Raw genomic sequence first — 18,272 nt, forward strand, 5'->3', positions numbered from 1 at the left:
TTCCATTTATTTTAAATTTCTTGTCAAGGGTGTTAATTTGGATCCATCATTTTATAAATAGGTAAAACCTAGTGTGTAAACATGAAGGAAATGTGATGTGAAATTAGCTTGCAACATTTGTATATGCAATTCATTTTTTACATTTCAGTATTTTTGCGCTTTAAGACACGAGTTTGAGAAAGTAAGGCGACGATTTGACACGGTGAAAAATTACATTAGAGTTACTATCGGTATGTTCTTAAATAGACTAAAATCGCCGATGAATAAAAAAGTTTAATTGCCTATTACTATTAGAATCGGTTGCGGCTGTCGCCAAAACTCATATATTCATAATTTGAAGCACTATGAAATTTTGTTGATTGGTCGTTGTTTCAAGTTTAAAAAGAAATAACAAATTCTGGATTGTTAATATAACTTAAACTTCACCCTGTTGGCGTATCGTTAAAAGTTCAATATCCATCTATTATTGCAAATTGCGACGCTTCGATCTAGCTATCAATAGCTGAATGATGACGAATTCGAAATGTATATTTAGTACTCTAAAAAACGAAGCGACCATATTTCAGCGATGTCAGGTTTACTTTCGTTTCTTGTAACAAAAAAATTATTACGGTAAATTGGTATTGGTGAAACGGGCTAGTTTCCGCAACTCGACGTCGAAGCGCCTATTTTGCGTGTGATATTACGGTAAATAAAAAAATATTTATATAAAATAAATGTTGCTACGAAACACCGCCATGGATGATATTATAAGTACGACTATCATTTTTACACTCCAAAAATATATAATAAAATAATAACGTACAAAGCGAAAATGGCGGATTGAGCTCAAGTTTGCATAACTCCGCGAGTTGTTGGCACACGTACCACGCAAATTAAGCACTACTTCTGTATTTATTGTTCTGTGCCAATAATTAATATTACGAGTACTTGCCAGAACTGATACTCTCGTCACATCCCTACGAATTAAACGTAAGCTAAAATCTTTAGTTAACAAGTTCGTTGGATCCGAGTTTCTTTAACTGCTTTCAAATTTACTCGGCAACAAACTAAGAAATCATTCACCGCGCTTTGCGGTTTATAAACTCGTGTTAACTTTTATCTTGCGAGTGGGTACACAGTTTTTGGTTTAATTATCGACGTGGATAAGTTTTTTTTTATTAGATGTCTCAGTACTCAGAAATATCTCAGAAATTGGCAACGAAATAAAGTCACCAGCTTAAAATTTTTACTAAAGTACAAAAAGACAAAGATAATAGAATTGAGTGGATTTAATTGGAGTGGAGTGGAGTGGAGTGCGGTGCGGTGCGGTGCGGTGCGGTGCGTAGGTAGGTACTAAAGAAGCGATGTCTCAAAAGGCTTTTTGTCAATTGTAATTTAAAAGTATGTTCTTGAAATAATTTAATTTCATTTGGTAATTTATTGTAAATAATTATACACATATTCAAGCGGTTATAATTATAAATTACTTTATGGCAACGAGGTTGGTATAAAAGATTCATAATTTTTGCTCTAGTTTGCTTTTCAATGACTTCATCACGTGTTTTAAAATATTCAACGAAGAACCTACACTCAAAGAACTAATTTAAAGTTTTCTTTTCTATGTTGTATTTAGAAAAATAAGTTTTAATGCATCGTAACAAAATTGTTGACCAGGACTTTAAACTTCATATGACTAGCTTCTTTTTTTAATCAATTTTAGTTTGAATTGAAATTGAATGCACTTCAATACAAAATTTCCATCTCTTGTAATATAAAAAAAGAGTATTTCATTGTTGTTTTATTTTAATTTTGTAGCCGCTACAGCCAAATAGAAGAAATAGAGAATCTCGTTAAATCAAAGACTATTTACAGTTCTACTGTACTGTGACGGTGTGACCTCCTTACACCGTCATCCCACCTTTTTGTATCGCCTCTCTCTATTCATATCGTATCGTTTTTCTTCTTCTACTCATATTTTAATTTAAAATTTTGAATTATTCCATTTTCCTTCGCATTCTGATTTTATTTCTTTCGACGGTGACTCCCTGTTTGACCGCGACAGCCATTGACTTACAATTATATGGACGTCGGGTCCGCGCTAAAAAGTGTCCGCACTTGTAAGGCGCTAAAATCGTATACAGAGCGCCAAACTCCGCTTTAGTCTTCATTTGTTCTACTGACAGCGCGATACTGCGATGACATTACAATTTAAATTTGGAATAGGTTGACTTGGGACATTTTTTTCGTGGTTTTTGTATTAGACCCGTCGTCCATTTATTTGTAAGTCAATGGAGACAGCAGATACTACTAAATCAAATTGCCTAATTTTTTTTATTCTTTTCAAGTTTAATCATAATACAATCCATGTAAATCATGTATCGACCTTAATAAGCGAATAACAGTCTATCTGTAATTCAACATAATACAACCCGATAAAGGGTAAGTGCCTAAATTTAACAGAGTGTTTTTTTATTAATGTGCTGTTTTTCTACATTAACCTTTTATTTGTTACAGTTTTTTTTTTCTTTTGTGGACCGGAAGTCTCCGGAAGTTTCCTGTTTTACTGCCGTGTTCCTGATCACGGTTGTTAGGGTCACAACCCTTTCGGTACTATATATATATAGGCAAAAGGTAGGTAGTTTACAGAAGTAGTGTCATTAACAGTGGTGGTTTCTCATGGAAGAACAAATCAAAAGTGAATGGTATTTTTGACCTTTGTCCGTTTACATTGTTTATGCTTTTTTAGTTGCAGTAGAACTCCTTGTGAAAGAGTTCGTCCAGGGAAGTATTGCCACGTTACCTATTTCTGCATACAAGCAGTAATGTTAGCATTACTGTGTCCGGTTTTGAAGGGTAAGGGTGCTGGTGAAATTACAGGCACATGAGACTTGTCAACTTATGTCTTAGGTTGACGGACGCAGTGGAAGTGCCCCCTCAGATCTTTGCGGTTTAAAACTCTGAGTGGCACTGAAACTATTATGGGCAGAGGTGTCGCTAACCACCAGGTGTACAACTTTTTCGTCTCGTCTCTTAGTATCGTAACAAAAAAAACCTTTGTACGTTTATACAAAAAATTCGGTAAATATGTTGTAGGGATAACATTTATGTAGTGTAACAGAATACCCCGCTTATGTAACGTCCCCTTGATAAGCTTTTTGATTTAATTAAATTTCAAAAATTTTATTGCGTTCACACTAGATTTCCACGTCAGCAACAGAGAGCTGTAAAACTATTTTCCTTTTTATAACAACATTTACTCCTTCACAATATATCCAGCAAATTAACAAAAATATAAACTAAATAAAGAATAGTAGCTTCTCTATTTACTTCCAAGTCGATCGAGTACGTCCAGTCGGTACCAAATGCAAATTGCGACTGATCGAAATCCGACAACAGCCGAAGATCGACGAAGATTGCCGATTGCCGAGCGAAATAACAACCTAACCTAGTCGCATTACCTTACATTAGCCATATTACAAATTTAATAGAGAACATAGAAGCCATAGCAATAGAGAACGCAGAAGATCTTGCTGCGGGACTCAATTTTATTCATATAATTTAATCCGACAATATCTATACTCATTGTCTAATAAACAAAATAGGACATAATAGCTGCATAATATCTGCAAATTACACTTCATTTTAATTCAAAAATATCCTTGTTTCATACTTGACAATTTCAAGTGTAATTTGCTTGAAAAATTACACTTGAGATCGTCAACTTGATTAACACTACGCATTCTTAGCGAAGATTCATATTTGCTCCCATAACCGTTACTTTACCCCTTGTACATTAATCAATCCATACGCCTTTGAAAATTAAATTAAAACTTCATTACGTGTAAACGATTTTAGAGGGGTATATCCACTTTAAAGTTAAAAATAAAATATTGTATGAGTAACTACACGCTATATTCAAGCATAGACATTAATCAGAAACATAAAACAAGAAAGTTTACTCGATAGATAAAAATCACGAAATGACCTCTAATTTTCACATTTTTTCGATTCATCCTCGAAATGCTACAGGTTATTAGGACAAAAATTAGATAATTAATTACATTTATGCATGATCGACAACTGTCACTACGGATTTCTTTTTAATCCCTTTAGTTTTAGAGTTATTCCGCTAAAACGAATTTGGTACTTTTAATGCGCAAAATTCAACATCTCCTGTCGCATGTCACGCCAACATCAGGCATATATTTGTTTCACAAATTCGGGCGGAGCCAACGTCAAAACTTTTTTGGCATGCTCCCTCTTAATGTTATATTTTAATCCATGTGACACAGAATAGGGCTCACAGGCGCACAGCAACGTCCGCAACGCATCTTCTAAAGGACTCAGCTTAGTAATGGATCATATTATGACAGGAATAAATTTATTAACCCGATTTCATGTCAAACCGAACATTTTGCGGTAAAAATTCGTACCGTTTGTATAATGAAGCCACGTGTAATCCTAATGAAACAAGTGCTTTTATATAGATTTCATTGTATTTTTTCATTATCAAAACTTCAAATATTGGTAAAAATAAGAAATGAAACTATTTTTCCGGATTTAAATCGCGTATATTTGTTTTTTTCAAACAAACCGAGGTTTCGGGCCCTTTACAGGTCCCATGGTCACAATTGACAGTCAACCGTCCGGAAAAATAGTTTCATTTCCTATGTGATGTGTAACAATCGCGAAAACCTAAGAACTCGATTGGTAAAAATATTCAATTCCCAGTTCCATTATTAACAAACTGTGAAAATTTAAAAATGGAACCCGTTCCATTTTGAAATTCCATTCTACATCACAAAAATCATTCAAATCGTGACTTGCACTCATTGACTTACAAATAAATGGACGACGGGTCTAATACAAAAACCACGAAAAAAATGTCCCAAGTCAACCTATTCGAAATTTAAATTGTAATGTCATCGCAGTATCGCGCTGTCAGTAGAACAAATGAAGACTAAAGCGGAGTTTGGCGGACACTTTTTAGCGCGGACCCGACGTCCATATAATTGTAAGTCAATGCTTGCACTATTTCATATACAGAATGCGTTTACAAAATTTAAAAAATGAATCAATTATAATGAAGTGCTCGGTTTGACGTGGAATGAGTGATTAATAAATATAATTTTTATCCGACTTCAAAAAAGTTCTCAATTCGCCTATTTTTTTTACGTGTCTGTTGCGCGATTACTGACTGCTGACATTTGAGAACCAATTTCGATGATTCTTTCTTGTTGGAAAGGGGAAAAATACACCAATAGGTGTCACAATGACATTTCAAGAATATGTTCTTTCTCTAAGGGTGGTAAGTTAGTATATTTATCCGGCTTACTAGATTTCACCCACTTTCTTTAACAAATTTCAATAAAACTTGGTAAATCTAATACCTCGAATTTCTAAGGTCAATTTTTAATAAAAAGTCTAATTATATTAACTTACCTATACAACATCCTCTCCTGGCGGTCAGCTTCCATGTAAATCCTATAGTACATGTACAACATAATAACACCAGGAATCCAGAAACTGACACTACTCGATACAACTGCATACACTTTATTAACAGTAAAACTGCACACTTTTGGATGTCTCTTCCTGAACTCCAAATGATCATTCGTTGTGTACCATCCCATGAAAATGGGCAAAAACGACACTAAAGCTGGACTGCACCAGACAACAGCCAACATAATTCCCAATTTCGCTGTAGTCATAATCAGAGGATAGTCCAAAGGCTGCACAATCGCATAGTATCTATCAACACTGATGCAGCATAAATGTAAAATCGACGCCGACGAGAAATACACGTCCAGTGAATTCCATACGTCGCACATAAAGTACCCGAAGAGCCATTCCCCGTTCGTGATTTCGACGCTAAAGTTGAAGCACATAGCCCATATGGCTACAAGCATATCAGCGAAAGCTAATGATACGACGAAATAGTTTGTTATAACTCGTAATTTCCTGTGTCTCATGACGGATACGATGACAAGTAAATTTCCGAAAATCGCAGCAAGAATAATGAAGACCATGATAATGCATTTAAGGATGACGAGGAACACGATGAAGGTATCATCTTCGAACTGGTTAGAATATATTATGTCGTTTGTCGTCTCATTCAGTTCGAGAGTCTTGTTCACGTAGGTATCTGTGAGATACATTGATGTGGAAAGGTCTAGAAGGTCTAAAGTGAGGTTATCTAGGGAATCGGTTAGGAGAATGTCTACTCTCATCTTGTTTGCTCCCTCAAGTGAGATTTATCTCCTTTGTGATCGTAAAACGACTTGAATCGTTTAGACTTCTTTTTACACAGCTTTCCATTGTGAATTTTCTGTCTCGACACCTGTAAAAAGAAAAAAATGGCGTTACACAAAACAATTGCTTTGCGAAGCTTTAATTGTTCATTTTAAATTCTGAAGTTTTTGTGGCGAATTTCCTTTCTCTTATAATTTCAAACGAAAAAATCGTTTATTTGTAATATTTTTTCAAATTTATTGAATATCGGGGTGTTTTACTACAATGATATTAAATTTATTTTGTGAAGAAAAACTTTCATGCTATTCTCACTGGTGGCGTTTTGGCAAAAAAGTAATTAAAAACAAAAACAAACATGTGAACATAAAACAAATTCGTAAATTCTGCAAGTTCGAATCCAGTTGGAACGAACTAATTTTTCTTAGCGTTAAATCTTTGTATTAATAATTATAACATTTGTTTAGTTTAGTAAATGTTGTTTTTAAACACTAATTAGGTACTTAGCAATCCAGAGATACCTGATCAATTTTTTTATTTGAAATTTTAGAAGCAGTATTATAAATTGACGCGGTAATTGTGACGCGAGTATCTTTAATAATAAATTATTTATTTAGACATCTTTAGTCCACTCGTGTGTTGGTAATACAAAAAACTTCCTACTTCTCTTGGTACACTAATACCCGCCTCGCCACTCAAGGAGCCTGTTTCCTCATCACCTCACCAGAACCTCCACCGACAATAATATCCTATAGAATATTTTTAAGGCAGACAACATACTCGCAGCTTGTAGCAATGATAAAGCTACAATTTCATTTTCCTAAAGGCTTTTAGGGCGCGTTTATTTTTTTATTATGATTTTTTTTATAAAAAATAAGTGCGCATTTGACCTCCATCTCACCTGATGGAAAGTGATGTCACTCTCACCTTGAAAAGGTCCAAGTTATAGCGTTCGGGGAACAAGTCTGCAGGTAGGGAATTCCACTCTCTAACCGCTCGCCATATAAATGTGGAAGCGAAACGCTTAGTGCGAATCCTGGTAATATCCACGACATAGGGGTGGAATCCCCACGTCTAGTCCCCCGATGATGGAAAGGGGAAGGCGGAATCAAATGATGCAATTCCATCGCACACTCTCCGTGATATATCCTGTAGATTTGACAGGAATTTCACCGCGCGCACGCCGCGCGGCTTCCGCCGGTGACCAAGTGACATGTTTAGAGACCGAACTGTTATAGCGAAATACCCTCTATTTATTTAGCATTTATGTTTTAACTTAAATGAGCAAACCAATATCAACTTCACGCCATTACTGCTCGTCGACCTGGGTTCATCCAGTTACTCAAAATTCTGTCTTGGAAGATGAAAAGGGGTGTAAGGGAATGGAATGCACCCCGCCCGCCGCCGCCCCGCGTGCCGATGCTCAGGCGAGGCTCGCATGTCTTTAGTCTAAACGGCGGCTAATATTATTCCTAGTAAATATAATTCAGATTCGCCATTAATGTACGTGAAAGCGAGGTAGCCGGACGGTTACCGCGCTTACTTATATAAATTTTTCCAATAGGAGCGTAGTATAATGAGGCTACATCTGCGAAAAGACTACTTTTCAGGAAGGCTTACATATTCTATGAACAAACTTAGTCGGTTAACTTTTTTGAGCTTATATTAATCATAAAATTTCACATTTTCTACATATTATTACGGTTGTTGCTGATGTAGGTCTTTTCACATATCAGCGGATGCGGATGCTGATTTTTTACTTTACCATCAGCAGATGCTGATTTTATCTAATTAAAAAAATCGTGAGGAAAGTATTGATATTGAATCTACTCGCAAAAGCTTTCTTAACACGTTCATCGCCGTGGTGGGTCAAAATGAGCGGCATCTCATCTACCTATCGGGGCCGTGTGGGGGTTAAAATGACCGCAAACGCAAACGCAAATGCTACATATTAGCCATATAACATTATCGGCGTGGCCCTGACGAACTGCTGACATACATATTTTTCAAGACTAAGAGGAAAAAATATATATTTCGGATAAAAAAATACTTTAATTTCAAATTGGCTTTAAAAGTTACAAACTAAGAAAAAAAATAGTTCATATGAAATGTCAATCTCAAATGAAAGACGTATGTCAGTTTTAAGTAAAAGCATTGTGACCGGCGCGGCCTAAACTTAATAATTATTGCATTTAGGCCGCGCTGGGTTGAAATGACCGGCACTAAAGATAATCCCAAAGTAGAGGCAAATAATGAAATATCACAAAAAAAATTATGTACGTATACAAATGAGATCAAAAACAGTGATATAAGCCAATGTATATTTTGAAAACTTTTGAAAATTCTAGCCGGCGACGAACGCGTTGATGTAGATTTTTTCAATGATTTTGTGACGCTTGTTACGAACAAATGAAGCTCTATAAAATCAATCAATCTAGCCTATCTCAATCATACTGATATTTTTTCAAAGGTAAGAACGACGACAAAGCTGCTTTTTGGGCTTGCTGTCTGTTTCTGGATGGTTTGTAAATTAATGTCACAACACAAACGTCCTCAATAAATATCAGCATTAATCAATACGGATGGCAATGCTGATATTCGCTACAACCTGCTATGTACCTAAACATAACTTGTTTCATACAGGTTAAATTGTTTTTAGAACTTTCATGTGATTAAAGCACTTTTGACGTATCATCAAATATCGATGCCTTACTTTCTAAAACTCGTAGCTTATAGAGTTACTATTCAGGAGATAGCAAGACTTTCTATTAATCAAGGGTGTTAATTTGGATACATTTCTTTAAGAATAGGTAACAGTGTATGAATATGAAGATAATGTGATGTAAAATTAGCCTGCTAAATTTGTATATACATATCGAGTTCTTAGGTTTTCGCGATTGTTACACATAGAAAATGAAACTATTTTTCCGGATTTAAATCGCGTATATTTGTTTTTTCAAAACAAACCTCTAATAAAAAATCCCAAACAGACATAAGACTGCAGTACTAATTAATATGTTTTAGTTTATTCTAATTTCTATTAATAATTAATAATAAATTGAACTTAATAAAAATTCATTCTATAAAATAATTGGTAAAACTTAATATAGCGTAAATTGGAATGTTTTCTTTGTAAAATTAAAAATAAGGTATATAATTAATAACTATTGTAACTATAGTGAAAAAATAGGGTGGTTTGCATTAATATTAGACATAACTGGTTGAAGACTGTACCACCTCAGTCAACCGTGACCATGGGACCTGTAAAGGGCCCGAAACGTCGGTTTGTTTGAAAAAACAAATATACGCGATTTAAATCCGGAAAAATAGTTTCATTTCCTATTTGTATATACAGTCTCTTTTTTGCATTTCAGTAACTTTGTGCTTTAAGAAAATAAGGCGACGATATGGCTTTATTATTCAAAAGGTACAACACCATATTTAATATAGCTAAGTATACCAACAAGCATTAACCGACATTTCAATAAGAATGCCTGAAAAAAGCAAGCCGTAGCTCCTCGTTCGTGTAAATACGTAAGTAACATTGTTTGCATCCGACTAGCGATGGGGCAATTCCTCGTGAATCAGTTAATTTGATTGACTCATAAATGAAAGGTATAATAGTATACATAAATTACATACTTTATGAGTGGTTACACGCGGCGGCATTTAGCAGCGATGCAAACGCGCGTTCGTGAAACGCGCTCCATTTGTAATTTATAGGCGATTGCACTTGTAATTTATAAGCAATTGTATCTGCTTAAAATCGGTGCTTAAAATCGGCGGTGTGTAAAGGTGGACGATTAGCAATACAGGCTCAAAGTCTCCGTGTGTAACCGCTCTACATTATGAATAATAAATAACACTTTTTGAAAAAGATAAAAACAAATATAGTTTCTAGGAGCTATATTTAAGTGACATTTCTAATTGCAGAGTAGATATAATATATTTTTCACAGCTGTTCTGTATTGCAAAAGCGAAAAACTAAGCAAGTCAGTCTTGTGATAAATTGAGATAACTGACTTTTTATACTGATAAAACCATATATATGACAAAAACAGGTACAATTTAATAATTTATATAATTATAATAGTAAATGGAGTTCTCACGTTTTCACAATAGTTCCTGATATGAAATGAAACTTTTTTTTGTTTTAAATCGCATATTTTTTTGTTTTGACTCCGTCAGTCTTGACGATAGGATCTATAAAGGGCCCGAAATGTTGGTTTATTTGAAAAAACAAATTTACGCAATTTAGATCCGAAAAATTACTTTCACTTCGTATTATAATTCTCTCAGATTTATGCGATTATTACACATTACCATAAGCCGTGGTAGCCTAATGGTTTGACCGCCTCTCAAGCAGAAGCTATGGCTTCGAATCCGATCTCGCACCTTTTGAGTTTTTCGGAATTTATGTGTGAATTTATACATTTGAAATTGACACGAGCTTTTCAGTGAAGGAAAACATCGTGGTGAAACCAAAAACCTGCACGTCGAAGAAGGTTCACAACCCAAAATATGTGAAGTCTCCAATCCGTGTTGGGCCAAGGTGGCGAACTATGGTTAGCCTCCCAAGGTGGTGCCGGAGACGGCGGTCGCTGGTGGGTTCGCGGTAGTGTGCAGTTACGTTCCCGTGTTCCCACGAATAAGCGACGAGGTGAAACAGTACTAGTACGAAGCCGACATAACCTTTCGTCTAATCCATGAAGATTTCCTGACGTATAAAAAACTCTACGCTTTTTAAAATATATTCTTTTCACAAATAATATATGCATTTTTAATATTCCTAACAGTCATTTTTTATTCTTTGTAAGTACAAAGTATATAGTATGTAAGTACATAGACATGGCAACATTGTAGATTGCAACTTCGTATAATCTGTGGAGACTGAACGGCAGTAATATGAAGTAGTAAAATCAGTTCTCTATCTAAAATTACATTAAACGTTCTTTATTTCTTACATTACATAGTTTGCCTACATTTCTTATTTATTTTTGGCATAGCTACAGAATACAAACTGTGAAGACGCTTAAAGTTAACATGCATTATAATAGGAGTAAATTTGTATTCCTATGATAGCCATGCACGGCATTTGCAAAACAAATAAGTACTTACAAATTAACAGGTTATTAAACATAATAAAAAAAAAATTGAAATTTGCACTTAAAAACAATAGCAAAAAATAATGTTACACGTATATAAAACATGAGATTCTTAAATATCCAACATATTCAGCTTCTCCTTATAAATATTTAAATAAGTATAGCGACTATGGGAGAATAAGTCCAAATCTTTAGAAAGGTTGTTATAGAGCTCATAACAACATGCGAAAAATAGGATCATTATATGAGACATTGCTAGTGGTACATGGCAAAGAAAAAGTTATTTGGGCACGTTTACTGCCAATCTTAAACAAGGCGTGACTTAAGATCTTACTTGAGTCCATTTCAAAGTTGTTATTGTGCCCACTATACGACTATGTAACTTTCTAAATAAATTTGATGTCTGCGTTCTTAAAATAATTCTGTCAGTCGCGACAATGGGACCTGTAAGGGACCCGATCGTTGATTTGTTTGAAAAAATATACGCAATTTTGATCCTGAAAAGTTTTTTCTTTTCCTGTGCATATTGTTCTACTAATTCCGTTAGTATGAGCTTTAAGCATATCCCACAAACGACGAAAGGCTTTTCAATGTTTCTTTGTTATGTTCTCCAGGTTGATTCCCTGCCGAGTCACTTTGTTTAGCGATCTCAAGCCCGTTCGCGCGGCGACTAGCGTCGTCGTAATTTATCCACCAGTCCATACATATATTCTCCTTCATGTACCACTGATTCATCCAAACTGCAAACACACGTTACATCGAGATAACAATATTTTATAGAATACGAGTATTTTTAGGTGTGTCACTTCTTCAGAAAGGTGTACTACCGTCCTAATCATAACGTGATCGAAATCGAAATTGAGTTAGAGATCTGGAATGAGTAAAACAAAATCAACCTACGTTCTTGACATTTTTCAAAGAAAAATAAATTTTAAGAAAGGAGACCTGCATAGCTGTGTATCTAGTTGCAATCTGTTTAAGTGTATTAATTATTTTTTCACTTCACTAGCTCGGAAAGGCTTTCTTTCTCATTGGACATCTGTGCGCAAAAGCGTTTTTCCACGCTAGCATGGAAAAGGTTTTTGAAATTCGATCTTGACGATGGACTGTGGTCATCGAGTATATAACCAAAAATAGAGACGAAATAACATATATATAATAATAATCATCCCTTGCAACTCATCAGGCGAATGGGTCTTATATCACTTTTAAATATCAACTCTCGTTTGCATTGACATCACAAATTAGAAAGCTGAAATATTGCAGCGCCAACAACTGACCTGTGTGTACGTCGCCGTATATTCCAAAAATATTCTATATTTCGTCGGCTTATTGCCAGAAGTCATTAATTGCTATAGAATTAATATGGCAATCAATGACTTCTTGTCATCAATCAATCAATAAGCCAAAGATTTGTTGAAATAAATCTTTATTACAATTAATCATCGGCTCCATAGTTAAAGATATTATCTGTGTGTTATGTGGGAAAAATAGCAAAACATCTAATTACAAAACTAACGGAATCACATTTCATCGGTATGTAATTTTTCAATTTTCGTCCACCAGTTTGCAAAGCTCAAGTTAAACTGGTCGATTTGAAGTAAAACAATTGACGACACCCGTCAATTGTTTCGAATTCGGGCTGGCCAATCAGAGCGCAGTTGTCACCGGAATGATTTGGCAGAATAGTTTTCAAACAAATTAAACGATATCTCGCCTCTATTTCTGGCTATGTACTCGATGACTGTGGTGCGCCAATTGACTTACAAATAAATGGACGACGGGTCTAATAAAAAAAACCACGAAAAAAATGTCCCAAGTCAACCTATTTAAACGTAGTGACATGTAATGGAATATGAAAAAGCTAAAACGTTGAATTTAAATTGTAATGTCATCGCAGTACTGTCTAAGTTTGCTTGCTTCGCTGTCAGTCGAACAAACGAAGACTAAAGCGTGAATGACGCTCTGTATACGATTTTAACGCCCTATAAGTTCGGACACTTTTTAGCGCGGACCCGACGTCCATATAATTGTAAGTCAATGGGTGCGCCTTAATTTTTCTTTCGATGAAAGGAGTAATAATAATGACACATTCAACTATGCGATTTGTCGTACATATTTATGTAATATAAATCCGTTGGTATAATTTAATTCTTATTATTGTTGACATTAAATTGACAACGGTAACTAATTTTCTTTTATTAAATATTTTTTTGATGTATGAACATTGACTTACAAATAAATGGACGACGGGTCTAATACAAAAACCACGAAAAAAATGTCCCAAGTCAACCTATTCGAAATTTAAATTGTAATGTCATCGCAGTATCGCGCTGTCAGTAGAACAAATGAAGACTGTCGCGCTCTGTATACGATTTTAGCGCCTTACAAGTGCGGACACTTTTTAGCGCGGACCCGACGTCCATATAATTGTAAGTCAATGTGTATGAATGAATAAAACTGATTTGTTATAGTTCAACTGTTTTTCTTTCATCTACCATTTTCCTCGCTATAGTGAGGTGAAAAGTTGCGTGTTTCGCTCGGCAGCAAGGTTGTTTTGCGTCTCGTGGCTTGAAACCCTCGCTACGCTCAGGATTCAATACAAGCACAACAACAAGCCTTACATAACAAATAACTATTGTTCAATATTGTTAGGCATTTCATTATCGACAGACTTTCTATTGAACAACGTTTTTAAATTGTTAAAATTCACTTTGAAAATAACTTGGGAGCTCGCCTTACCGTCATGGAATACCATTAGACAGTAATTAACGAATTATTATTTGAAAATATGGATGACATTGACCCAGGTGACTCGTGATAGATGGCGCCATTCCACAAGTGAAAATTTAATAGATCTTTAAAAGACTCGTGATTTCGATATCTGGACCAATGAATAGGCGCAATCAAGATCATGCCATTTGACTTAGCTCGTTTGGGGGACATGTCAAGTCATTGGGTGTATTTCAATGTATATTTACATTGAAATACACCAATAGAGCCACCATAAGAAATACACCTTAGAGCGATGCCATGCCACACGGGTGTTCCCGGTGTGTTGTATCGTCGCAACGATTTATTAACCAAGAGTGATTCATTAACCACATACGTAAAGCAGTAACGCAACGTAACACCGCTAAGCTTGCGGGGCGTTTGCCCTGCAGCACCTCTCCCCGCTTCGTCTCCTGACCCCTTATCCTATGCGCACGCATTCAACCATCGCGCGCCGTCACAACGCACCGCGTGACTTGTAGTTTTAATTTATTACGTGTATAACGCTGCGTCGCATCGTATAGCATTGCTCTTAAAAACGAATTCAAACAATGGTACAATCAATTTTACCAATCGAATGATATTCGTTAAAAACAGCTTTGTCGGCCGTTATCCTTTAAATAGGGCTTTGAACCCGAGAATCTTGTCCCCAGAAATTTCGCTTAACTCGACGATTTTTTTTTATTTTCAAATGCTGATATTTGCAATCTCGAGATTATAAAGACTTTTGAGACATAAGTCACTTAAATAATCAGTAAAAACATCTATTTAACCAACAGCCTATTTTTCATTCTTGTTTCATGGACATGGCAACCTTACAACAAAATGTAGAGTGAGGCTTAGTTTAGTCCGGAGAGATTAAAGAACGATAATAATAAAATCAAGTCCACTTTATCTGAAATTACATTAAACGCCCTTGTTTCTTTCGTGCCCACTATAAAAATAAAAATTTTTTAGAATTATTTAGAGTCCTGATTTTTTTTACCAGGACAAGCAAAGCCTTAGCCTGAAATGACTTTTTAAATACATTGCCCAGGAACTTTCTTTCAAATAATAAACAAATTTTTGAAACAAGTTTTATACGTCTTTTTTTCGACGGAAGTTGTAACACACTTAAAAATCACCCTTCGCTTTTCATAAATATTTATGTGAATATTCTTGTTGTGACCTTTTCCCTCGGCCTACCGCTGCTGTGTATTTTTGGCCATCAGACTGACTGACGCAAACTGACAGATGGTGGGTTCGTGATATTTTGTTTAGCTCAGCATAATTCGCACGCGAAACCAAATACTGTCATAACTAAAAAATGATGGAATTGCGAAAACACGATTTGAAAGTTCAAACAATTTATGTTTGTAAGTGGATAACTAATTATTATGTATAAACAAAAATAATCCCATTATTCGCAATATGGTTCACTCAGTATTTTTTTGATTTTCAAATCATGTTTCCTCAATTTATAGTATTTGATTTCATGTGCGATAATACGTTTTGGGTACACAGCAAAATGATTCCTAATCTTAATATTCTCTCAATTTTAAGAGTCTAAAGGTGATTTTCCAACGGCGAGGCGATACGAGACGAGGTAAGATGAGAATTAAAATCTCGCCGGGCTACTTCCATCAATAATTGCCACGAGATCAGGCGGGCAATCGCGACCTCGCGCGAGCTCACGCTGTTGTTGTGGATAGCGAAGATACACACGCCGCTGAGTAACATATGCCGTAAATTATTATTATTAAATATGTTAACGGAAGAACAATATGAAGCAATATTTTTTAAAATCTCAAATCTTACCCCATAATCTCGCGATTGATATTAATAATCAACGCGAGCTCGCGCGGAAAATCGTCTTTCCGTTGCGGAGTATAACAAACTATGTAAGCAAGCAATACAGTATAACATTACATCAACAAATATTTCAATTCTCGCCTCGCCAATCCTCGTCAGTCTGGACCTTTTCAACCAAAGATGCGCTAGGATACTCGTCTCGCCTCGCCAGTGGCAAGCATCATCATAGACTAAATTAGTAGTTGCCAGGCTATAACTTTTAGGTTGATGCAACTCACATGTTTCATTGAGATCATGGCATTCGTCGTATATTTTATCGCATGAAGATTTAAAAGCACGCCAGTTGTGACACAGATCCGATGGGCTGCAACATACATACACCCGCACATTATCAAAATCGCGCTTAACGTTGCCAGTAAAGATAGGTCTAATTCAGCGGCAATTACGCCCATTAATTACGCACGCTCCAAATGATCTGGATCGTGACAAGTCACAAAACATCTTAAGCTTATTATACGCGACATATTTTACATGTTGTACTCGTTACAAGCACACAATCGGTCAAGACTGCTCGTGTACTTATGTAATAGCGTAATTACCTTTAATAGTCAAGTTTAGCAAATGACATTAGATGCAAGTTACGTATCGGAATTATCAAATATGATCTTTTTCAATTTGCGCACCAATCTTATATTAACTGCCTCCGTTGCAGAACGGCTACCATGCCCGAATGCCATAAAATATGGCCTGCAAAAAATTTATCTCGTAAGTTTGGGTGTGATTTGTAGTTGTCTATGTGTGTCCATTGCACCCGCGATACAGGGTTTTTCTAGTGCGGGGCTATGAGTGTGTACGTTACGATTATACAAAAAATCTTACGAACTCAAAGCATTTTATATTGAAAATGACAGAAGTTTTAAAGATGACGTGCTCGAGTGGTTAGCATAGGTACCTGTTTCTGTTATATCATATCTGTGTATCTGTTTCTGTTATATCTTGCATAGGTATCTGTTAGGGTGTCGCCGTCGCTGAGGTCCCAAATGAGGTAATTTTGGATTTTTTCCCTAAGCATTAATTGTTACTGCGTTCCGGTTTTGAAGGGTAAGGTGCTGGTGAAATTACAAGCACATGGGACTTGTCAACTTATGTCTCAGGGTTACGGGCGTAGTGGCAGTGCCCTTCAGATCTTTACGATTTAAAGCTCTGAATGACATTGCAACTGTTATAGACAGGCGTATAGCTTATTTTGATATTATAAAAAATAATCCATAACTCAAGTGCTTTAGTTACTTTTTTGGGATAAAAGCAACGTGTGATATTCTTCTTCTTCTTTTTCTTGTGTCCTTATCTAACCATAGGTGGAGTCAGTACAACATTTATTTTTCTTCCACTCTCCCCTATCAACCGTCACTTCCATGCTCACACCTTTCTGATCCATCATCTTTCTCACAATCCATCCATCTTTTATTTGGCCTTCCTCGCCCTCCATATCGCTTTACGTATGTGATTATTATCTATTATTTATTTATTATAATATATTTAGATGTGTCATAAAAGTACAAACCGTACACCATTCCAGCACTTCATTAGTTTTTTATTACAATCTTCAGATTCCTCAGGCTCTAGGTCGTCTTCAACGTCCCGACGCATTTTGCTGAATAAGTGTAGCCCCTTACACCATCCCATTACTGTAGACACAAAGTTAATTGAAATTTGTATGATGTCGATTTCTTCGACATAAGGCAAAGCTTGACTATAGAAGAAATAACAATGGTGTATATTGAACTTCGAAAAAGAGGTCAATCGTTGAATCAGACTCGGGCAGCTTTCGGGAAGCTCCGGAACGTCTTTTCGTCCGCAATACCGTAGTCCTTGAAGACAAAAGTCTTCGAGCAGTGCGTGTTGCCAGCGATGACCTATGGCTCTGAGACGTGGTCACTTACTATGGGCCTCATAAAAAAGCTCAAAGTCACTCGAGCTATGGAGCGAGCAATGCTCGGCATTTCTCTACGTGATCGAATCAGAAATGAGGAGATCCGTAGAAGAACGAAAGTCACCGACATAGCTCGAAGGATTCGCAAGTTGAAATAGCAGTGAGCAGGGCACATAACTCGTAGAACTGATGGCTGTTGGGGCAGAAAGGTTCTTGAATGGAGACCACGAACCGGAAAGCGTTCAGTGGGACGGCCCCCTACTAGATGGACGGATGACCTTGTAAATTTTACGTTCAATAATAGTATATAATATGAAGTTCCACATATTTTCAGTTACAACACTATTTTAATAGCAGTGCGATATCTAGAGTCGAAACAAGATCTACAACCCCGTATATGCGGTTTTTTATACATTGTTTAGTTTCAATTTTATTGTTAA

At 35.9% G+C, this 18,272-nt stretch overlaps 1 protein-coding gene across 1 annotated transcript in view; it reads right to left on the reverse strand.

Moving 5' to 3' along the window:
• The window catches only part of LOC113232424 (octopamine receptor beta-1R-like), a 68,642-nt gene extending 51,121 nt beyond the window's left edge, over nucleotides 1-17,521 (reverse strand). The window contains exons 1-3 of the mRNA XM_026467144.1: nucleotides 17,469-17,521; nucleotides 16,178-16,263; nucleotides 5,425-6,322 (exon numbers count right to left, since the gene is read on the reverse strand). Of these exons, the coding sequence (XP_026322929.1) occupies nucleotides 5,425-6,212 (788 nt within the window). The 5' untranslated portion in view covers nucleotides 6,213-6,322; nucleotides 16,178-16,263; nucleotides 17,469-17,521. The remainder of the gene's footprint in view (nucleotides 1-5,424; nucleotides 6,323-16,177; nucleotides 16,264-17,468) is intronic.
• Between the last annotated feature and the right edge of the window lie 751 nt (nucleotides 17,522-18,272).

The sequence above is a fragment of the Hyposmocoma kahamanoa genome, unplaced genomic scaffold (genome assembly GCF_003589595.1).
Source record: "Hyposmocoma kahamanoa isolate Upper Pololo Valley unplaced genomic scaffold, ASM358959v1 76, whole genome shotgun sequence".
Taxonomy (NCBI): Eukaryota; Metazoa; Arthropoda; class Insecta; order Lepidoptera; family Cosmopterigidae; genus Hyposmocoma; species Hyposmocoma kahamanoa.